Source organism: Notolepis coatsorum, assembly GCF_963971535.1.
Source record: "Notolepis coatsorum genome assembly, chromosome: 11".
Lineage (NCBI taxonomy): Eukaryota > Metazoa > Chordata > Actinopteri > Aulopiformes > Paralepididae > Notolepis > Notolepis coatsorum.
Window position 1 is genome coordinate 81,042,685 of NC_140175.1, and position 23,637 is coordinate 81,066,321.

Consider the following 23,637-nt stretch of genomic DNA (forward strand, 5'->3'; position numbering starts at 1 on the left):
AGCTTAACCGTCGAAAGAACTTGCCGTCACGCTCTAAGACAAACTCTAACCTTAACCAACTTCGAAGAGTGCCTAAGCCTAACCAGTGTAGAAACTGGCGTTGGCCAATCAGAGAACGTCTGCCAGAAATGCGGCTACGGAAAGTATAGACGCGGCCTACACACCTGAGAACCCTCACATCAACAAGGAGCCAAGATAAAGAGGCCTGCACTCCTGTCACTCCTTGTCTGAGTGTTGTTCTCACCTCCCGTGGTATAGGACTCTATTCAGACATCAGCATTCATGGAATCATGTCTTCTTGTGCCCACTGCTGGCCAGTGACTTTTTGCTACTAACTCTTGTTCTCTGATATCCAGGATCTCACCTCTCCAGACTACACCTCAACCACCAACCCTCACCAGGCTGAACCATCATGGACCTCACACCCACCCACCCAGTCTGTCGCTCCTCCACTCCTTGAACCATGTCTCTGAGCTCCTCTCACCACCTTGAACCTTGCTTCCCATACTCTCATTAAATATTCTAAACTGCTCTATTCTCCTGTGCCCCGCTCCTGGGTTCTAGAAAAGACACGTAACCCTAACAGTCTTTGTATGGCTGTGGCAGTCTGAAATGTTATTTAATGTTAGATATGCACATGATTTAATTATTAGTTAGATGCATGGTTGAATTATTGTTAAATATGCATATTATTATTATTCATTAGATATGCATATTATTATACGCATATGATTTAATTATTGTTGTTAGATATGCATATGATTTAATTGTTAGATATGCATGATTTTATTATTGCTATACATGATTTAATCATTTGTATGCATTATGATTTAATTACTATTGTCAGATGTGCATGATTTAATTATTATTGTTAGATATGCATATGACAATATCCATACCTCATTTATGCATTTTTTTTAAGTTTGCATTTTGTACCTCATGTTGTACTTTGTAGTGTTGACTTTATTCTTTTTACTGTATGAAGCACATTCTCAGGGGCTCATACAGAACCAAGCATAAGCATTTCACTGTAATGTACTTTGTGATAAATAAAACAACTTGATTTAATTATTGTTAGATATGCATATGATTTTACTTGGTGTTATTACATGTGTGAATTCATAAATTGGGTGTAGTCCCCCTTTAATTCAGTTTTGAATTATTTTAGACAGCTCACCCATTTGCAGTTACGTCAATACAACTCAGTTGGATCACCAAAAAGTACTTAACCTCTACTCTTTAGCTTTGAATGTAAGTTACACAACTTACCATCTTGAGATAATTCGGTTTGAAAAAACACTGTTCATCTGAAAACGTAATAATGGACTTATATGGTTCTTAGTCTAAAAGTATTCAATTATGACCTTTTCAGGTGTACTGTGAAGCTCTGGGAGAGAAATTCTGAAAACTATTCAACATACATTTTCATAACTGATTTAATAAACTGTCCTCAGTGGATCAGCTACCATGTACAACAGCAACGGACCACAATTATGATTGCAAATATTTAACTCTTCAAAAGTAGAATCATCCGAGACTTGTTAAGTCAATGATTTTGACAAAATTATATCTGTGACGAAACATAGAATTACATAGTAAACGTTTTGTAAACTATTGCAAATTAGCATATTCATCTCCTCAATCTGCATAGTGCACCTTCAGTCTGTGACGGCTTCCAAAACAAGAGGACTGTAAACAAAAGACGACTCGCGACACAAGACTGTTATCAATGTCATTCTTTTAAGTTTTGGTAGCTTGAATTATTAAAGAGATTTGCACTACATTCATACCTCATTTGCACATTACCCTAAGTTTTGTACCTCATCTCATTTCTGCATTGTACCTCACTGTTACTCATTTTACTCTGTATTGTATATTGACTGAATATTCATAACTTGAACTTGAAACATTCTTAGGCCAAATCCTCCTCTCCCTCCTCCTCAAACTCCCCCTCCTCCTCTGCCGTAGCCTCCTGGTACTGCTGGTACTCGGACACCAGGTCGTTCATGTTGCTCTCCGCCTCCGTGAACTCCATCTCGTCCATGCCCTCGCCCGTGTACCAGTGGAGGAAGGCCTTGCGCCGGAACATGGCGGTGAACTGCTCTGAGATGCGCTTGAACAGCTCCTGGATCGCCGTGCTGTTGCCGATGAAGGTGGCGGCCATCTTCAGGCCGCGGGGCGGGATGTCGCAGACGGCCGTCTTCACGTTGTTGGGGATCCACTCCACGAAGTAGCTGCTGTTCTTGTTCTGCACGTTCAGCATCTGCTCGTCCACCTCCTTCATGGACATGCGGCCTCGGAAGATGGCGGCCACCGTCAGGTAGCGGCCGTGCCGCGGGTCACAGGCGGCCATCATGTTCTTAGCGTCAAACATCTGCTGGGTGAGCTCCGGGACAGTGAGGGCGCGGTACTGCTGGCTCCCCCTGCTGGTCAGGGGGGCGAAGCCGGGGATGAAGAAGTGAAGACGGGGGAAGGGCACCATGTTGACGGCCAGCTTCCTCAGGTCGGCGTTGAGCTGCCCGGGGAAGCGCAGGCAGGTGGTGATGCCGCTCATGGTGGCTGACACCAGGTGGTTGAGGTCTCCGTAGGTGGGCGTGGTGAGCTTGAGCGTGCGGAAGCAGATGTCGTAGAGGGCCTCGTTGTCGATGCAGAAGGTCTCGTCCGTGTTCTCCACCAGCTGGTGGATGGATAGTGTGGCGTTGTAGGGCTCCACCACGGTGTCAGACACCTTGGGGGAGGGCACCACGCTGAAGGTGTTCATGATGCGGTCGGGGTACTCCTCGCGGATCTTGCTGATGAGCAGCGTGCCCATCCCGGAGCCAGTGCCTCCGCCCAGGGAGTGGGTGAGCTGGAAGCCCTGGAGGCAATCGCAGCTCTCCGCCTCCTTCCTCACCACGTCCAGGACAGCGTCCACCAGCTCTGCTCCCTCCGTGTAGTGACCCTTGGCCCAGTTGTTGCCTGCACCACTCTGGCCTGACAGGGAATTACAAAAGAATTACCAAATATTCCATAAGATGTCCTTGTCCTAAATCATTTCAATGGCTTCTGAAGCTCCATATAGACACAAATTAAGTAAATACCCTGCAGAATGCACAAACACTGATCTGTGATGTCTGCAATATGGGAGAAATCAATATCATGATAATCATAATCATAATAGTTCTCTATATCGATATATATATCACAATACTTGCTCACACATTATGTAATCGAGTTGATGTTTATATCATTGATAATGTGAAGTGTGACATAATAACCAAAACTGACATTTTCAAATGACATATTATTATTTCAAATATTTCAGAAGTATGTGCTTTTTCTGGCATTTTACAACAGGATTGTGTATCAATATATGATTCCATTGTAAGAAGATAATTGATCATATTGAATTGTCCCTCAGCCCTAATGAAGCTACCCAAATATAACTATGGTCTCTACTTGACTAGTGGCATCCGAATAGGCTTCTACAATGTTAAAGGAACACGCCAACACAGAACTATTTTTTGCCGAACCACTGCTGCAGGGCTTTTGAGGTGATGAAATCCCTGCGCCCAGGCAGCAGTGGTTCGGCAAAAAAAATTCTGAGTATATATTATCTGCTTAGAGAATGAAAATGTAAAAAAATATATATATATATATATCTCCACATATCTACACAGGTCACAACATGTTTACAGGAACGTTTTGGAGTTGTATTTCGTGACTGTTGGGAACTAGGCTACACTGGCACACCTACTTCCAGTGAATGACGCTAAGCTAGGCTAACGGAGCGGCTGTTCCCTAAGCCTAATACATGCACAGAGAAGAAAAGGGTATGTATCTGCTATCTAACTCCAGGGTAGATGGCATAAGCTAATTTCCCAAAAAGTTGTTCCTTTAAATGGTAAATGGTGCATTTATATAGCGCTTTGCAATCTTTGCTCCTCACATTCACAGACGGCGGAGGCAACCATGCAAGGTGCCAACCTGCTCATCAGGAGCAATTAGTTAGGTGTCTTGCTCAAAGACACTTCCACACCGAACCTGGAACCTTCAGATTACATTTACATTTACACATTGTAATTTAGCTAACACTTTTATCCAAAGCAACAAGTTCTGTACGACAAGTCAGCAGGAAGGGTACAACTCTTTCAGCTGAGTAACAATGTTCATCAAACAGTGTTGAAACTTGGGTGCTGCAGTTTTGAGTGCATAGTAGTAGAGACATATTAGTATAGTAGGTAGTAAATTACCAGACAATTACCAGGCGACTGCTCTACCTCCTGAGCCACTGTCACCCTCCACAATGACAGTGCTGTATAGCCGTATATTACGTGTGACACATTACAGGCATAATTACATAAGTAGGAATAACAAATCATTTCAATGATGAAATCCAGTGACACTACAGTAGCATGTACTTTAGATTAAATACGTTCACTGTTGACTTCATGTTGAATGCTACAGGTCGCCTCTATACATCTCAATCACCTACTCGAGATATAAACCTGCGGCCGCTCGATATCCCCCGGCGAGGTGCTAAACTCACCAAGTTCTCGAGTCAATTTACTATTTCTGTCTAGATTACTTCAAGTCACTGGTCTTGTGATATCCAGTTGATATGAAATGTAATCATGAAGAGTTGTTAATCTCTTCTTGTTTGAAATAAACCGAATATTTTGTTTAGGAGAACTATTATATCATGTAATAAAAATAATATTATTATTATCATTATCATCATTTTACGAAAGGGCTTGTAATACTGCTCATTTGAAAGCTTGGTTGTATTACTACTTTTTTAATAAGTATTACCACTGTACTAACACGTAATCATTGTTTGCACTCCCCGGCCTTCTTTGTCCTCCTCCTCCTCCTCCAACGGAACCGACCGTCTGACCCTGCAGTGATTCAGACGGTCGAGGTCCCACACAAGACAGAGTCAGTCTGGACACAGAGACACCGGAACCCGCAAACAACACTCATCTACATGCTTAGTATTTCTTATCAGTACATAGCATATACATATATAAATATATATATTTTAGCTGAAAAGCATTAACCAGTCAATTGATTCAATCTGTATTTCAGGACATAGTCACCTCAGAGGAAATCAGGGCGCGGCTGGTATTTGCTGGCAGGGATCAGTCCAAGAACTCAATGGATTATAAAAAGTCATCTTTATTTCAATGAAGTTACAGAAAAAGACTAAATAAAAAATATCCATTACAGTTTAAAAGATTATATAAAAACAAAACATGTCATCTGCATCTTGTCTTCCAAGTCACACACTGGTAAAAACTTCAAAATCTCTCAAAGAAGTCTGTAGGCACCATTCTTCTTCTCTCTCCTTCTCCGTGTAAAAATCCCCTGTGCTCTCGCCAGTTGGCCCTTTTTATAAGGTCCGTCACGTCACGCCATCATCCGTACATAGCTCCAATCACTGTACAGTACGTGTCATATCCCTCCTTCAGTTATTTGTTACTTTGCAGTTACATATCAAATCAAGTAATTCATAAGAATACAATGCCCCTCTGACTAGAGCTCCCTCTTCTTGGCCTTGCATTCCAGCCGGTCACTTCCCTACTGCATGGGGCCTCTTTCGTTCTGAGACGAGGACGAGGCAGACTGCCGTAATATATCTTACATAGCCCACCACATACATATACAGATATATACAGGTACAATAGGTTACAGGTACAATACAGTACTCGGTGTACTATATTACATTAGTTTACATTACATTATAGTCATTATAGTCTGCTCTCCTCTCCTTCCTCTTCTGATTCAAGACTTCAACCAGCAACCCTTCCCGTCTGAAAGGGTTAACATTACACAGCTCTTTCTCCTCTGTCTCTGTCTCTCTCCTCTCCAGAGGCCCACATTCCGCTGGTTCACTCCCTTTTCACAGCTTTTCACAGACATTTTCTATGGAGACATTTAAAGGCTCAGTTCCATTTTTTTATAAGTAGAGCCATCATAGAGCTGTCTTTCCAGAGTTCAGTTTAAAGATTTATAATGGTCATATAGGAACGACCCAGGATGTCATTGTCAAAAAGTGTCACTTGTTCTGTGGCACTTCTCACCCACTCTGTCATTCTGGGCGGTCATTGTCCATCATCAACTGAATAATGAAGCATATAATTACATGTGAAAAATAGGTATATACGGCTATATTGGAACGACTCAGGATGTCATTGTCAAAAAGTGTCACTTGTTCTGTGGCACTTCTCACCCACTCTGTCATTCTGGGCGGTCATTTTCCATTGTCTTAATAGCGTCTGTACTGGGGGACGAGATGGCGATTGTGGGGTCACGTGGCTGTGACTCTCCACACCCCCTCTGCCATCTCGGTACCTTGTTACCCTGGTAGCCGGCGGGAAGACTTGCATCTGTTGTTCCCTGGCTGGACGGCTCGACAGGATAGGGGTCACGTTGTTGCTTGGTATCCGGCAGGAAGACTTGCATCTGTTGTTCCCGGCCGATGCACCCAGGCTGTTGTCGTCTCGGTCATCTTGGTCATCTTGGTCATCTTGGTCATCTTGGTCATCTTGGTCATCTTGGTCGTCTTGGGGTCGCCCCCTCTGACCTCTTGGATCTCTCCCATAGTTTGAGGTAGGTTGATTTGTCACTTCTCGGGCGACCCCCACGGGTCCCCGAGAATTGTAGCAGCAGTCCTCTATTGAAGTGTGGTTGCCCTGGTCGTGTGACCCTGTCCGTAGGCCTCGCAGGACATCACAGATACAGTCCACAGAGGACTCATTCCTTTTCTCTCTTTCAGGTCCATTCAGGGCTCTCGTCGCCCTGTAACCTGGGTCCAGGCCGATGTCTCTCTGTCCGGTCTGGGAGGTCTAGGAGGTCTGGGAGGTCTGGGAGGTCTAGATGAGGACCTTGAGGATGCTCTGGAGCTTGACCTATCGTGTGACCCTGTCCGTAGGCCTCGCAGGACATCACAGATACAGTCCACAGAGGACTCATTTCTTTTCTCTCTTTCAGGTCCATTCAGGGCTCTCGTCGCCCTGTAACCTGGGTCCAGGCCGAGGTCTCTCTGTCCGGTCTGGGAGGTCTAGGAGGTCTGGGAGGTCTGGGAGGTCTAGGAGGTCTGGGAGGTCTGGGAGGTCTAGGAGGTCTGGGAGGTCTGGGAGGTCTAGGAGGTCTGGGAGGTCTGGGAGGTCTGGGAGGTCTAGATGAGGACCCTGAGGATGCTCTGGAGCTTGACCTATCCCGGTCTTCCTCCATTTCCGATTTCTGACCTGAGTCAGTATATTCCTTTTTGCCATTCGCTGCGTCGTCCGCTGACTCCGGGGGACCCCCCCCCCCTGTCCAAGAATGCGGCACTGGTTCAGGTTTTGTCCCTTTACCAGCGCACATTGTTCACAGGCCTTTCGGACTGTTATCGCTCTTTGTTTGGCTTTATGTATGAGAATGTTGTTAGTTCTCAGGTATACCAACATCCTCCTGCTTCCGGCATGTCCAAGGTTATCATATACCTGTCCGATCATGTGAGTAGCCTCGTCCTGTTAGCAATGGCTAGTTAGCCTGCTATTCGCTCCTATTCGCAATGGCTATTTCAGCCTGCTCGCAATGGCTATTTCAGTCTGCTATTCGCAATGGCTATTTCAGCCTGCTATTCGCAATGGCTATTTCAGCCTGCTATTCGCAATGGCTATTTCAGCCTGCTATTCGCAATGGCTATTTCAGCCTGCTATTTGCAATGGCTATTTCAGCCTGCTATTCGCAATGGCTATTTCAGCCTGCTATTCGCAATGGCTATTTCAGCCTGCTATTCGCAATGGCTATTTCAGCCTGCTATTCACAAAGTAGAGTTTTTTCTACTTAAGTTCTGACTTTAAGTAAGCATTTAGTTACTTCAAGTTCAAGTGACTTTAGGGCTCCCTAGCCCTATTAGTCGCGAGTAAACGCCACTTCAAGTGGTTTCTTATGAACCCTCTCTTGTTCCTGATAGATTTTTTACCTCTTAGGCTGTCTGCTGCGCTTTGCAGACCTCTACGTCACTCATTGTTCCAGATCTCGAGCACTTAGGAGGAGTCTTGGTTGGAGAGGATTGCTTGCTGATAAGATCACACTTGAGTAAGGTTTTAACTCAAATCTGTAATAAATTTTACTCCAGAGGCCCCTGACCGCAGTTATTTCAGTTCATATTCTTTCGGCTTTTGATACCTATTCAATTAGCATAAAGCCCAACTCACGAATGTTCTAAGCCCCAGAACCTCCAATCCGTTTTGACAGACCTATAAACCAGTGACTCGGCCGCCCAAGCATCACAGCGTCCTGTATGCTGAAGCTTCCGAGTCCCCACAAATCTGATAGGCCCGTCGGATATAGAGACCCTGATGCTCGCTCTGTCCCCCCGCGTCAAGGTGCTAAGCTTGATGAGAGTTTGCAGAGTCTCAATTTTTATCCATAGGCGCTGGTGAGTGTACATCTCACGCAACTGATATGGTTGGTACAGGTGCTAACCTACCAGATGGTAGCTGTCAGGAAATCCCCTTTGCATGAAATAGATTACAAATTCTTTCGTCCTCTCTACTCTGGTTTAGAGAAAAGACGGACATCTTTACAGTATTTGTGTTGAGAAAGCATTTTGACTTGGTCATACAGCATGCATTCCGTCCGTAACTGGTCTCGGGACCATGCTGCGCATTTGGCTGCAAGACGGTTACCACCTGGTACACCGATGAATAGCTTTTCAAGCAGTAAGCCTGATCTTTGCCTAGGCGTTCCACGTATGACTGATTCTGCTGCAACAGTGAGAGACAAGCTCCCGTCTCGCACCTGTGGGATTAGTTTCTCCACCATATTTTCCCCTGGATCTTGACCGGGGATTCTTACTTCCATTTCCATCATTTGGGCCATTGAAGCCCCTTCGGGGACCTCCAGTCCTTTGAGGTGTCTCAAAATGCGAGCGGCCTCCGGGTCATCATAGAGAGGTGACCCATGGAAAATCTGAGCACACTTATGGATATAAGCAGCCTGGGTCTCCCCTCGAAGCATTTCTGGGGCCAGTTTTTTGAGCACTTGGGTTTTGCTTAACAATTCTTGTGCTTTGTTGCTTTCTCCATATTGGGTGCTGTCACGCAGACTCCTGCCTGTATGTGAACTCTTTCCTCTCGGTCGGTAAATGTCTCCGGGAGATTGGGCTAGTATGGAGTGAGGGCTCACTTCCGGTCGGTGTTCCTCTGTGCTGTGTCTCAGGGCTCGGATTGGGCTTATGGACGGGGCCTCGTTCAACCAGTTTCTTTCTCTCTTGGCTATTTCAGCCATGGCCCTGTCTAGCTTGTACACCTGTTCACGTAGTATGTCATAGCCTGCATGTAAGTGTGCATGCTTGTATGGTTCTGTTACCCCAGGGTGAGACAACACTTTTTCTGCCACGGGTGACCGGGCTAAGGCCTGAGCCGTTCCCCATCTCACGGGATATGCTGGCATAATATCCCCTGTCTTCTTTCCTTCCAAGTCTCCTTCACTCTCTTCGGAGACGTCCTCCAATCCTGAGCTCCAGGTCAAGCCCGAGGGTGACTGAAAGGTGGTGCCTTTCAGAGTAGGCCCCTTGCCTATAGGTCTCAGTTTGACCGGTTTCGCTCTCTTGTTTCGAGGTCTAGGAGGTTCGCCCCTCGGGTACCGAACTCTCTCCCTAGATCTTGATCGAGATGAAGACTTGGAGGATGCTCTGGAGCTTGACCTATCCCGGTCTCCCTCCATTCCTGAGTCCTGATTTAGGTCAGTATACTCCTGTTCGCTACTTGCTGGGTCGTCCCCTGAGTCCGGGGGACGGCCTAGAAGTCTATGGATACTCCTGGCCTGAGATCGCGCAGGTTCCGCCTTTTCAGGTTTGAACGGTACTGTCGGTCTCCTGGGTGTGGATGATCTCCCTCTCTCCGCTGCTCGGGAGGAGTTCTGGGAGTTGGACCTTTCTTTCCTGGGTACGGGTCCCGATCCCTTAGGGTTCGGAGGGGGAGTGAGAGGTACCAATGCAGGCTCATCGTCCTCGTCTTCCTCACCCTCCCCGGCTCTATCCACGGCCAGGGTTATTGACTCATGGTCCCTAGGTTCCATCATGAGACGGATCTCCGTGTGCCCTGCACTCCTTAGGCTTGAGATCGCGCTGATTACAGCTTTCCCCAACCATATGCCTCTTTGGCCATATCCTCGAGACCTGCCCCACATCAGGTTTATGGCTAGTCGGTAGGGCATGTCCTTAGTACCGTGGCCAGCATAGATTTCCCTTTTCTGCAGTAGTTCCTTTATACGGGACACCAGTCTGTCCCAGTTTATGTGTGAGGACTCTATCTCCTTGTATTGGTCTTGACTTAGTGTCACATGGACAATTTTCTCCGCGTGAAACACCTCATAATCACACTCTGTGATTACTGCCTTGCCTGGTTTCAGGGGCTTTTTGGTCCTTTTTTCCATTACCTGTTTCCTCAGGTTTCGGTAGTAAGAGCCTCCTGCCGTTACCATGCTTGTTTCCCATCTACCATAGTTCGTCAATGACGGTCCAGTGAAGGTGAGGATTGACCATGGTGTATCAGAGTTATCGGTCCAGACTGGGTGGTTAGTGACTGTTATGTTTGGTGATTGTCTGTGAGACCTTGTAGATGTCACTCTCACCCCTGAGTGTTCACCACGGGGAGATATATAGGTTGCTCTCGCTTGCCTCACTTCCTCGTGACCACGTGGTCCTGGGCTTATGCACTGCAGGGAGTGATCTCGCTCCTGCAGCTCCTTCGGCTCCTCCTCAAACTCCTCCTTCTCCAGACGAGACTGCAGCAGCTCCTGTTTGGTGCTTCGCAGTTCGTCTCTGGTGGTGTGGAACTGCTCCATCCAGTGGGCACTCTCGTCCCTGCAGTCCTCTAGCTGCTGCTGCAGGGAGCGCACCGAGGTGTTCACACGCTGCCGCTCTGCCTCGATACCTGCCAGAGACTGGGACACCTGCTCCATGCTGCTCCTCAGCCTCTCCATGTCGGTGCTGTACTGCTCCCTGAGGGTCTCGGATCTCCCGGTCGTGCGTGGCCACCTCGTCCTTCAGCGCCCCCTTCAGGGCCGTGAGCTCCCGCTCCCGCTGCCTCAGCGTCTCCTGGAGCTGGAGGTTGTCATCCAGTTAGCATTCAGTTCACTCCTGGCTTGTTGGCGGATGGCGAGCTAGTTAGCTTCCGTCTGGCTAAAGCCAGCTCATGGGTGTTAGCACTGGCTTGTTAGCCGATGTAGTGCTAGTTAGCTTCCGTCTGGCTACGGCCAGCTCCTGGGTCTTCCGTCTAGCCAGCTCATGGGTGTTAGCACTGGCTTGTTAGCCGATGTAGTGCTAGTTAGCTTCCGTCTGGCTACGGCCAGTTCCTGGGTCTTCCGTCTAGCCAGCTCATGGTTGTTAGCACTGGCTTGTTAGCCGATGTAGTGCTAGTTAGCTTCCGTCTGGCTACGGCCAGCTCATGGGTGTTAGCACTGGCTTGTTAGCCGATGTAGTGCTAGTTAGCTTGCAGTTCTGTGAATTCGTTTTGGCTTCGCTTCACATCCACACTCCGCTCATACAAAGTGTCTCTGGGCTAGGGAGCCCTCGCCTTTCTGTGAACGGCCGTTTTGGCTCGCTTCACATCCACACTCCGCTCATACAAAGTGTCTCTGGGCTAGGGAGCCCTCGCCTTTCTGTGAACGGCCGTTTTGGCTCGCTTCACATCCACACTCCGCTCATACAAAGTGTCTCTGGGCTAGGGAGCCCTCGCCTTTCTGTGAACGGCCGTTTTGGCTCGCTTCACATCCACACTCCGCTCATACAAAGTGTCTCTGGGCTAGGGAGCCCTCGCCTTTCTGTGAACGGCCGTTTTGGCTCGCTTCACATCCACACTCCGCTCATACAAAGTGTCTCTGGGCTAGGGAGCCCTCGCCTTTCTGTGAACGGCCGTTTTGGCTCGCTTCACATCCACACTCCGCTCATACAAAGTGTCTCTGGGCTAGGGAGCCCTCGCCTTTCTGTGAACGGCCGTTTTGGCTCGCTTCACATCCACACTCCGCTCATACAAAGTGTCTCTGGGCTAGGGAGCCCTCGCCTTTCTGTGAACGGCCGTTTTGGCTCGCTTCACATCCACACTCCGCTCATACAAAGTGTCTCTGGGCTAGGGAGCCCTCGCCTTTCTGTGAACGGCCGTTTTGGCTCGCTTCACATCCACACTCCGCTCATACAAAGTGTCTCTGGGCTAGGGAGCCCTCGCCTTTCTGTGAACGGCCGTTTTGGCTCGCTTCACATCCACACTCCGCTCATACAAAGTGTCTCTGGGCTAGGGAGCCCTCGCCTTTCTGTGAACGGCCGTTTTGGCTCGCTTCACATCCACACTCCGCTCATACAAAGTGTCTCTGGGCTAGGGAGCCCTCGCCTTTCTGTGAACGGCCGTTTTGGCTCGCGTCACATCCACAATCCGCTCATACAAAGTGTCTCTGGGCTAGGGAGCCCTCGCCTTTCTGTGAACGGCCGTTTTGGCTCGCTTCACATCCACACTCCGCTCATACAAAGTGTCTCTGGGCTAGGGAGCCCTCGCCTTTCTGTGAACGGCCGTTTTGGCTCGCTTCACATCCACACTCCGCTCATACAAAGTGTCTCTCTAAACTGCCAGACATTTTAGAGAGGGTTTTCTTTACCCCCTTTTTTTTTTTTTTTTTTTATCCAATTTTGCGGGCTCAACCGCTCCACCAGCAATGCCCCCACTATGCAGATGCCTTTAATTTGCCACTGCTCTCCATCGAGGGCCCTACAGATCAATATCCTTTGACTGGTGTATTCTAAAACTCGGTTCTCCGTTTTTTTTTTTTTCAATATTTCTAGTTTATTTTATTTTGGCTGTTATCTTACCGATCTCAGCCCTAACCAGGGACGCCATGTTGAATGCTACAGGTCGCCTCTATACATCTCAATCACCTACTCGAGATATAAACCTGCGGCCGCTCGATATCCCCCGGCGAGGTGCTAAACTCACCAAGTTCTCGAGTCAATTTACTATTTCTGTCTAGATTACTTCAAGTCACTGGTCTTGTGATATCCAGTTGATATGAAATGTAATCATGAAGAGTTGTTAATCTCTTCTTGTTTGAAATAAACCGAATATTTTGTTTAGGAGAACTATTATATCATGTAATAAAAATAATATTATTATTATCATTATCATCATTTTACGAAAGGGCTTGTAATACTGCTCATTTGAAAGCTTGGTTGTATTACTACTTTTTTAATAAGTATTACCACTGTACTAACACGTAATCATTGTTTGCACTCCCCGGCCTTCTTTGTCCTCCTCCTCCTCCTCCAACGGAACCGACCGTCTGACCCTGCAGTGATTCAGACGGTCGAGGTCCCACACAAGACAGAGTCAGTCTGGACACAGAGACACCGGAACCCGCAAACAACACTCATCTACATGCTTAGTATTTCTTATCAGTACATAGCATATACATATATAAATATATATATTTTAGCTGAAAAGCATTAACCAGTCAATTGATTCAATCTGTATTTCAGGACATAGTCACCTCAGAGGAAATCAGGGCGCGGCTGGTATTTGCTGGCAGGGATCAGTCCAAGAACTCAATGGATTATAAAAAGTCATCTTTATTTCAATGAAGTTACAGAAAAAGACTAAATAAAAAATATCCATTACAGTTTAAAAGATTATATAAAAACAAAACATGTCATCTGCATCTTGTCTTCCAAGTCACACACTGGTAAAAACTTCAAAATCTCTCAAAGAAGTCTGTAGGCACCATTCTTCTTCTCTCTCCTTCTCCGTGTAAAAATCCCCTGTGCTCTCGCCAGTTGGCCCTTTTTATAAGGTCCGTCACGTCACGCCATCATCCGTACATAGCTCCAATCACTGTACAGTACGTGTCATATCCCTCCTTCAGTTATTTGTTACTTTGCAGTTACATATCAAATCAAGTAATTCATAAGAATACAATGCCCCTCTGACTAGAGCTCCCTCTTCTTGGCCTTGCATTCCAGCCGGTCACTTCCCTACTGCATGGGGCCTCTTTCGTTCTGAGACGAGGACGAGGCAGACTGCCGTAATATATCTTACATAGCCCACCACATACATATACAGATATATACAGGTACAATAGGTTACAGGTACAATACAGTACTCGGTGTACTATATTACATTAGTTTACATTACATTATAGTCATTATAGTCTGCTCTCCTCTCCTTCCTCTTCTGATTCAAGACTTCAACCAGCAACCCTTCCCGTCTGAAAGGGTTAACATTACACAGCTCTTTCTCCTCTGTCTCTGTCTCTCTCCTCTCCAGAGGCCCACATTCCGCTGGTTCACTCCCTTTTCACAGCTTTTCACAGACATTTTCTATGGAGACATTTAAAGGCTCAGTTCCATTTTTTTATAAGTAGAGCCATCATAGAGCTGTCTTTCCAGAGTTCAGTTTAAAGATTTATAATGGTCATATAGGAACGACCCAGGATGTCATTGTCAAAAAGTGTCACTTGTTCTGTGGCACTTCTCACCCACTCTGTCATTCTGGGCGGTCATTGTCCATCATCAACTGAATAATGAAGCATATAATTACATGTGAAAAATAGGTATATACGGCTATATTGGAACGACTCAGGATGTCATTGTCAAAAAGTGTCACTTGTTCTGTGGCACTTCTCACCCACTCTGTCATTCTGGGCGGTCATTTTCCATTGTCTTAATAGCGTCTGTACTGGGGGACGAGATGGTGATTGTGGGGTCACGTGGCTGTGACTCTCCACACTTCATTACACACCCAATCCCCCACACGCATACAGTAGCAACACAATCCCAAATCACATCAATCTTACTGTACTTTTACACTTCTAAAAAATCTGTCAAAATGATATTTATCTCTACCATTCTGAACTACAGCCATATGTAATCCATTCACACACACAGACACAAAAAAACTCACCAAACACAAAGTTGTCCGGTCTAAAGATTTGTCCAAAAGGACCAGACCTCACTGAATCCATGGTGCCAGGTTCCAGGTCCACCAACACAGCCCGGGGTACATACTTGCCACCTGAACAAGAGGAGTCATTAGTAACTTATCAGGATGCAGTCCTGAGAATCACAACTGGGGATAAAGGGGCACATTTGTTTTGTGCATAATCTCACACATATCCATAAACTCTAAACAGTTTTGCGACAGGCTGGAATGGTCGTATCTATGGGCAGTATTAGAAAGGATGGGGTTAGGAAAAGGATTCATTGATATGATTAAAGTAGTATACAAAGACCCATCGGCCATGATTACAACAGGTACAATCATCTCCAAAATCTTTCCGGTATCACGCTCAGCCAGACAGGGTTGCCCTCTTAGTCCCGGACTATTCGATCTATCATTAGAGCCTTTAGCACAATATATAAGACAATCCCAATCCATAGAACCAATCGTAATCAAGGGCACACAACATAAAATTAGTTTATATGCGGACGACGTAATACTGTTCATGCAAAACCCCAACACCACATTGCCTCATCTGCTCAAGTTGATTGAGAACTTTGGTGACTTATCGGGATTTAAGATAAATTGGCCGAAGTCGGCTTTCCTTCCACTTAACACCCCTGCAAAAAAAGATATAACCCTTCCAGGAGAGATACCTATGGTAAAACATTTTAGATGGTACTTGAGAGTGGAAATATTCCCCACCATAAGACAAACGGTGAAGCACAATTACACAAAAATCCAAAACAAAATCAAAGACGACCTTGATAGGTGGGCAAAACTTAAAAACTCAGTACAGGCACGGATATCAATAGTTAAGATGGACGTACTACCTAGAATCAACTTCTTCAGTTCAATGCTACCGTTACCCCCTCCAGAGGGTTACTGGAAAAGATTACACTCCTCCACATACAAATTTATTTGGAATAACAAACCACCACGTATAAAAAGATCCACCGAACAGAGAAATAAAGCAGACGGTGGCATGGCATTTCCAGATTTTTTCCATTATTTTAAGGCGTACACATTAAGACCATTGACAACATGGTTTGATCCCCACGCATTAGTATCCTGGAGAAAATTAGAAGAAAACATAGTAGCCCAACATAGACTGAAGGACATAGCATACACTAAACTACCAATCAAGCACTGTGAACGGAAATTTGGCCCCATAATTACTCATGCGATCCAGATATGGCGTGAAACACAAAAAAAATATCCTAACCCACATAAATGGCACAATCATACTCCCTTATTCAACAACAATGCACTCTTAATTGAAAAACGACCTATAAGATTCCCTATATGGGAAGAGCAAGGCATACACTCATTAGGGGATGTTTTTAACAAACAGGGTTTTTGTAGTTATGGAGAAATATGCAAAAGAATTAATCTCACCAAGTCCACATGGCTTTTTTACATACAGTTACGGCTATGTTTGAAGTCTCACAGTGTTCCATTAGACATACCAATTGAACACCACAGATACCACAAATTCTTCTATGAAAGAGAGACATCGAGAGGTTTTGTTTCAGATTTGTATCATCAATTACTAACGTCCTCGTATGAAACCCTCCAACTAGACTCTGTCTGGAGGAGGGATATTATACCAGACCTGGAAAGTGACTTTGATTGGCAAGGAGCCTGGGCAAATGTCCGACTTACATCAAGGAACCCGGACCATCAACAAATCAATCTTAACTATATTCACAGGACATACTTGACTCCTATAAGACTGAACAGAATGGGTCTAAAACAAGACTCCAAATGCTCCCAATGTACAAATGGGGACGAAGGGATTTATGTATTGGGACTGCCCACCAGTTAAGATATTCTGGAAAGATGTGACCCAACAATTATCAAAACTCGTATCTTGGAATATACCTGTACACCCCTCTGTATTACTATTGAATGATGTTTTTGAGTTTGCAGTACATCCACAGCTAAAGAGATTGGTTTTATCGGGTATCACAGTGGCTAAAAAGCTGATAGCATCACGCTGGTTTCAACCGGAAAAAATGTGCCGGAAAGTTTGGTTTCTTACATATCTCGATGTGATTTATCAAGAAATATCTACAGCAAGAATTCTGGGTCTCAATGAATCCAAAATGACAATGTGGTTAGAAGTGGTGGAGAGAATAAAAGCTAGCTTATAATGGTAGTGTCTGGTTAGGAGCGAGGGATAATGGAGGTACTATCCAAAGAGGGGTCCGGGAGGGGGGGGTTCGAGCTGGAGCATATGTGTGTAGGTTTTTAGATAACAGGTATTAGGGGTATATCCTGTATAAGACATTGGTATAAATGGTAATTTCGTTGGATATACACTGTGTATTAATGCTTGTGTATCTTATCGTGTGTTGTCATGTTTGTTTATAATATAAATATTATGTGTGTTTAAAAAATTATAAAAAAAAAAAAAAAGTTTTGCACACATTCATTTATAGTTATTGAGATATATGGCCACCAGTGATGTCATCAGGGACAAGGTATTGCTATTTTCTTTCAGATTCAGATTCTTTATTGTCATAGCTTTTTTAAATGTACATAAATTCAGAAAAACGTGAGATGTTTTTTTCCCCGGCTCCTCCTAAAGTAGTTTGGAACGTACAAACTACACACAATCTATACAATACAAGGTAAAAAAAAACAGTGGATAAAATATAAAAAATACAGTTCAATACGGTTATTGAAAGTAAATTCATTTTTAATATAGCCACTAGTGATGTCATCTGGCACATTGAATCCTTGTGTGGTGTAATTACAGCTCCATGAAATTATGTAGATGAAGAAATAGCAATACCTTGGGACTGCTGCCTAACTCATTTACTCTCAATAAATGAACGTGTGTAAAAAAGAGTTTATGGATATGCTTGAGATTATGTGTAAAATAAATCAGCATTGTTTTTTGGTGAAGTGCCCCTTCAACAAGGTTAGCTGGGTGGCTCACTTCAAGTTTTGTTCTAGTTTCCTAACCTGTGGCTTCATTGAAGTAAACATTGATCCTCTGCAGCTGCAAGTCGCTGTCTCCGTGGTAGGTCCCGGTGGGGTCGATGCCATGCTCATCGCTGATCACCTCCCAAAACTAGGAGTGAGAACAAGATAGAAGCAACAGGTAAGTTAATTAGACGTTTATTACTAGGGATGCTCGATATTGGCTTTTTTACCGATACCGATATTCCGATATTGTCCAACTCTTAATTTCCGATACCGATACGATACCGATATCAACAGATACCGATATATGCAGGGTTTCCCCCCAAAATAATTTCAGGTAACTAATAATTTCACTGGATGCATTCAAAAGGCTTTCTAAATGTAAGCATTATCTGTGCAAAATATGATAATTAAAAAAAGTTACAGTACAGAAAGTTGTTGAATTAAACCAACATGCATACTTTTGACAATAAATAAAATAAGAATTGGTTCTTACTTGCTTGCCTGGGTAAATAAAGGTTAAAAAAAAAAAAAAAAAAAAAATTACCGATACCGATATTTTCCGATATCACATTTTACTGCCGATATCGGCCGATAATATCGGTCGGCCGATAATATCGGACATCCCTATTTATTACTGTTAGGATCTGTTTAAGGCGAGACACCCCAGGTGAATAGGCAAATATAAATTTTTTGGTTGATTTTGCGATTGTTATATTTAGCTTCCTAAACATGTCTTCTATGAAACTAGTGACAATCCAATTCAATTATCTTTAATGACCACCCAGCCAGGCTGGTGGAATTTGGTAAAAAATAAATTTGGTAAAACATTTAGCCTTATTGCATCCATAAATGTGCACATATTTAAGAAGTGCCTCATTTGCATATATAAACATAAAATTCAGAAAACTTGCAATATATTTTTTCTTAGTTTATATGTACATAACAAGACAACATCCCCTCCAAATTCCTCAGAGACTCAGCAGCCACCATCACCCGAGTCATCACACGCATAATAAAAATGAAATGTTTTGACAGGCTGGTTAAGGATCACATTTGTGCCTCCCTCCCCAGCGATATGGACCCTATGCAATTTGCATACAGGCCAAACAGGTCCACTGACGATGCGGTGTCCCAGGTACTGCACAGCACCCTCTCTCACCTAGACTGCCAGAAGGGGGGCTATGTGAGATTGTTGTTCATCGACTATAGCTCAGCGTTCAACACCATAGTCCCCACGAGACTGGTGGACAAGCTGATCGAGCTGGGTCTGAGCTCCGCTCTGAGCGCCTGGATACTGGACTTTGAGTGAAAGGCCCCAGGCGGTGAGGGTGGGGGGTCAGACTGTGGCGACACGCCACAGTCTAATTAGTCCCGCCACAGTTGTATAATAAACACAATTTAAATGTTTTTTTTATTTTTATTTTTTTATTATTATTATTTTTTACTATTTCTTTAAATATAAAGTTTGCCAATAGGGATGTATCAGTAGTATTGGCAGTGGTAGTAGTCGTAAAATAGTAATCCACTATATTTTTTTATTTTCTAAAAAATAAACTAGTTCAACACAGGTAACCACTTTTGCTTCATTTCTTTGATGGCTCAAATGTATGCTCTAGTCCAGTGGTTCCCAAACCTCTCCTCGAGAGCCGTTCCATGTATTTGTTAAATTCCACCACCAGCACACCTGATTCAACTAATAAAGGGCTAGTTAAGTTGAATCAGGTGTGCTGGTGGTAGAATTGAACAAATACATTGAACGGCTGGGGTGCTTCGAGGAGAGGATTGGGAAGCACTAGTCTAGTCGATTTTGTGTTTTGAGCACAAAGTTCATCATAGATCTAGCCTCTTTATTTTGCTTTCAAAGTGCACCAGATTGATGCATTTAACTTTAAAATGTACACACAAAAAATGTCAGGGGGGGCATGCCCCCGGACCCCCCTAGAGGGTCGGAGGTTCACCCGCCAGTCTCTGAAAATCCTGTGGGAAACACTGTGTAGTGTTGTCAAAAATATCGATTTTTTAATATATAGATTCTGAATATTTTAAACGGTTTCAATACTCATTTCCCGCAATATCGATATTTAATTATTCATAAAAAAATAAAAAAATAAAAAGTGTATAAGGAAGTTGCATTGTTCATTTCAACACCTGTAATAGTACAGTAGTCCCCACACACACACACACACACATGTGCATTCAGTTAAGTTGGAATATGACTGTAATACAAACAGTTCAGTTTGTCAGGTACATGCAACACAGATGAGTGTATTTTTATATGTGTGATCTAAAGATAAACAAAGGGTTTTAAAAGTGTTATATTTATCTTCTCTTATAGTACCAGAGAGAAGCTGAGGAGAATCAACCAGCAACAAAAGCAACATTTATTAAAAAATATATATATATTTATCTTTTTTTTCTTACATTTTAAGATTGAACCTTTTTCCCTGTGGTATGGAAAATGGTATCGATTCTATCGATACTTTTCAAGGTATCGTATCGAAGTTCAAAATTCCAGTATCGTCACAACACTAATATACCTATGTCTTTACTCTTATGACTTGTATTATTGCACAAATGTCGCATTCTCATCCCTTGGATTCTTATTATTGTATTATTGTACTATGCACAATCGTTGCGGGCAAGACCCCCTGCATTTCACTGTATACTTGTATGCCGTGACAAATAAAACTCTTGACTTGACTTGAATATTGTCACAAGGAAAGATGAAATTACATACCTAGGTTCCATCCTAGAGGCAAATCTTTCCGGTGACAAAATGGCATCCAATGTAATAAAAAAAAGTCAACCAACGAAGTCGATTCCTGTACCGGATCTCCTCTCTGGTAAACAAGAATACCCTGAAGACTCTGGCAGGAGCACTCATTCAAGGGTACTACGACTATGCTTGCACCTCATGGTACCAAAGCACCTCAAAGGCGATAAAAACAAAATTACAAACATCTCAAAACAAACTGGCCAGACTACTGCTTGACCTTACTCCTAGAACCCACCTCACACCTGCCCACTTTGACAACCTAGGATGGCTTAGAGTAGACGACAGAGTACAGCAACTTGCAATGGGCCTGGTCTACAAGATACACTACACGACTAAGGTACCCATGTACATGTCAAAATACTTCCCAAAGGTCAGTGAATACCACGATCACAACACCAGAGGGAGCTCCACAAATCATGTTAAACCCAGATTCGGCTCAAACAAGGGACTAAACACGTTTCGCAATTATGCTACATCAATGTGGAATGCCCTACCCAAAGCTGTAAAGGAATGTGAATCACTACCGACTTTCAAAACCACTCTCAAAGAACACCTACGGGAGACTGCAATTCGAAACTGGCCCCTGTAAATGTCCTAACCCAACCCCCTCCAATGTACAGTAAATGAACTAACCCAAGAATACATGAGACCCTCCTCTTGGAACCAAGTATGGTTGTCAATATTCCAATGTACAGTTTTGCTTGTACAGTTGTACAGTTTCCCCCACCCACCCCACCCCACCCAACCACCTCCAATGTAGTCACCCCCCCCCCCCCCACCCCACCTACCCAACGTAGTTTCTACGTCAAATGTATATACTCTCTTTTTTAGTATCACAAACAGTACTGTATTTGCAAATCTGGTATGTCATGAATGTATAGATGTAGCAGTACTGTCTATCTGTATGTTGTGTATGTCATATGTTATGATGAATTGAAAATGGGGGACCCTGATGTAAACAAGACGAAAGGTCTTTCTCTGGTCTGCATCCCCTTAACAATTGTATGTATTGAGCTGTACTGTACCCATTCTGCAGTCTGTTATTAAAGTTATCAATCAATCAATCAATCAATCAATCAATCAATCACGGAGGAAAAAGTGGCTGGCTAGCTCTAGTTCATGAGTCATGACAGCTAGCATAGCTTGTCCAACAATGAATGTAGTAGTACTACAGTACCGATAGGAGATTATCTTATCTAATCTTACGTGGATGTTTGATCAGGTAGTGGTACACATTTGGGTATTCGAGAGATGGCAATGTCTTTGGGTTCTTCTCCTAATGGTTGAGGGTGGGTGTCTACTGTCTAGCAGCCAGTCTGCTAGCTTGTTGGCTAGCCAACTGTTTTCCATATCCAAAATTCGGGTCAGTTAATAAGGAGGACAGTGAAGTGAACTGGACTGTAACAGTTATATTTGAGAGATGTCAATGTTCATTTAAAAAGGGGTTAACTACCCACGGGTGGCGGCAAGTAACGCCAACTGTCACATTTAGCTAACGCTGGGTAACAGTAGCTATATTTATATAGTTAGCTTAGCTCTAATTTAGCTCTATCGGTCATAATATGAATGAATGAATGAATGAATGAATGAATTAATGAATGAAAACTTTATTTAACAGATTGCAGAATGGGTACAATACAGTACGGCTCAATACACACAATTGTTAAGGGGATGCAGACCAGAGAAAGACGTTTGTCCTGTTTACATCAGGGTCACCCATTTTCAATTCATATCGATATAGTAGTTATAGTCCACCTTAGTCCGTGCAGGTTTTATTGGTTAAACTTGTGTAAATGGCAGCATGATGCGTAAAAAAAAGTCGTGATGGCGAAGCAGAGACTACTGCGGTGACGTTAACGTTCCAACATATCTTATACAGCATTATTGTACATGTATTGTGTACGTTACCTAGCGACCATGCACAAGCCAACTGTAACTTCCGACAAAAATGTTATTTAACATTGAATCCTGAAGAAAATCAACCGACCTTGGCTCCTATTTGATTGCCGCACTGTCCAGCCTGAAGATGAACGATTTCCCTCATTTTCACTTTGTGAAATACGTTTATTTTAAAAAGAAGAAAACTGCGACGCCCACAACACAGCCCGAGTGCCTGTACCGTCGGAGAGGTTGGATGAATGCGGCGAAACTCGAAAGCAACGGGAAGGGGAGTATTATATATTCACACCGGGCAGCACCGGGCACGTGGACCTCGACGACGCGATTCGTTTGAGAGCTTGTCAATCACAAATTGTAGCTATTTCATTGGGTAAGAAGAACCGGTCGGTAGTTTTGATTGGATGATCATCGTACTGACACCTGGGTCGAAAACATGATTGGAATCAAATGGCACGTTATAATCTTTAACTACAATGAGTTGTTAATGCATTCTATCAAATAAGATATTAGCTAAATGACAACCATGATCAATGAGATGTGGCATTGTGCCATATTGTATGGGAACAACTACACGCTGCTATGGATAGGCTACTGATAGTTGTCAATGGCAACATAATGAAAACATTGAACAAGTTATTAGTCTCTGGCTGCTTTTGCATTTTTTTGTTACTAGGCTTGTGAGCCACTGCCCAAACTCTAGATTACATTGATTGATGGATTGATGGATTAAAGATTGTATTAACAGATTGCAGAATGAGGGAGGGGATACATGCATGCTTTTGCAACCAGCTGGTAATAATAGTGTAATTTAAGGGGAGACACTGCAGGTGAATAGGGTAAGAAAATTAACTAATAGATATCACAATGAAACTTCCCCAGTTGATTACTTATATTAAGACAAGACTTTTTTGTATTACAAGTTTTCTGAAATTGTATGTTTAAATATGCAAATGAGGCATGATCTACTTAAATATGCACTAATTTGCATATAATTCCAGGACAGAAATCTGAACATTGGATAAAGCCATTTTCAAAATTATAGTTTCATTTTGTTGACATATTAGAGCCAAA

The 23,637-nt window shown here is 43.8% G+C and overlaps 1 protein-coding gene across 1 annotated transcript; it reads right to left on the reverse strand.

Moving 5' to 3' along the window:
- Window positions 1-1,418: 1,418 nt before the first annotated feature.
- LOC311236386 (tubulin beta-4B chain-like) lies at window positions 1,419-22,802 on the reverse strand. Its single transcript, XM_084324052.1, has 4 exons — window positions 22,655-22,802; window positions 17,928-18,036; window positions 14,919-15,029; window positions 1,419-2,973 (listed from the first exon to the last, which is right to left on the reverse strand). The coding sequence occupies exons 1-4, from the start codon at window positions 22,709-22,711 to the stop codon at window positions 1,913-1,915; spliced, it is 1,338 nt and encodes a 445-aa protein (XP_084180178.1). The 5' UTR covers window positions 22,712-22,802; the 3' UTR covers window positions 1,419-1,912.
- Between the last annotated feature and the right edge of the window lie 835 nt (window positions 22,803-23,637).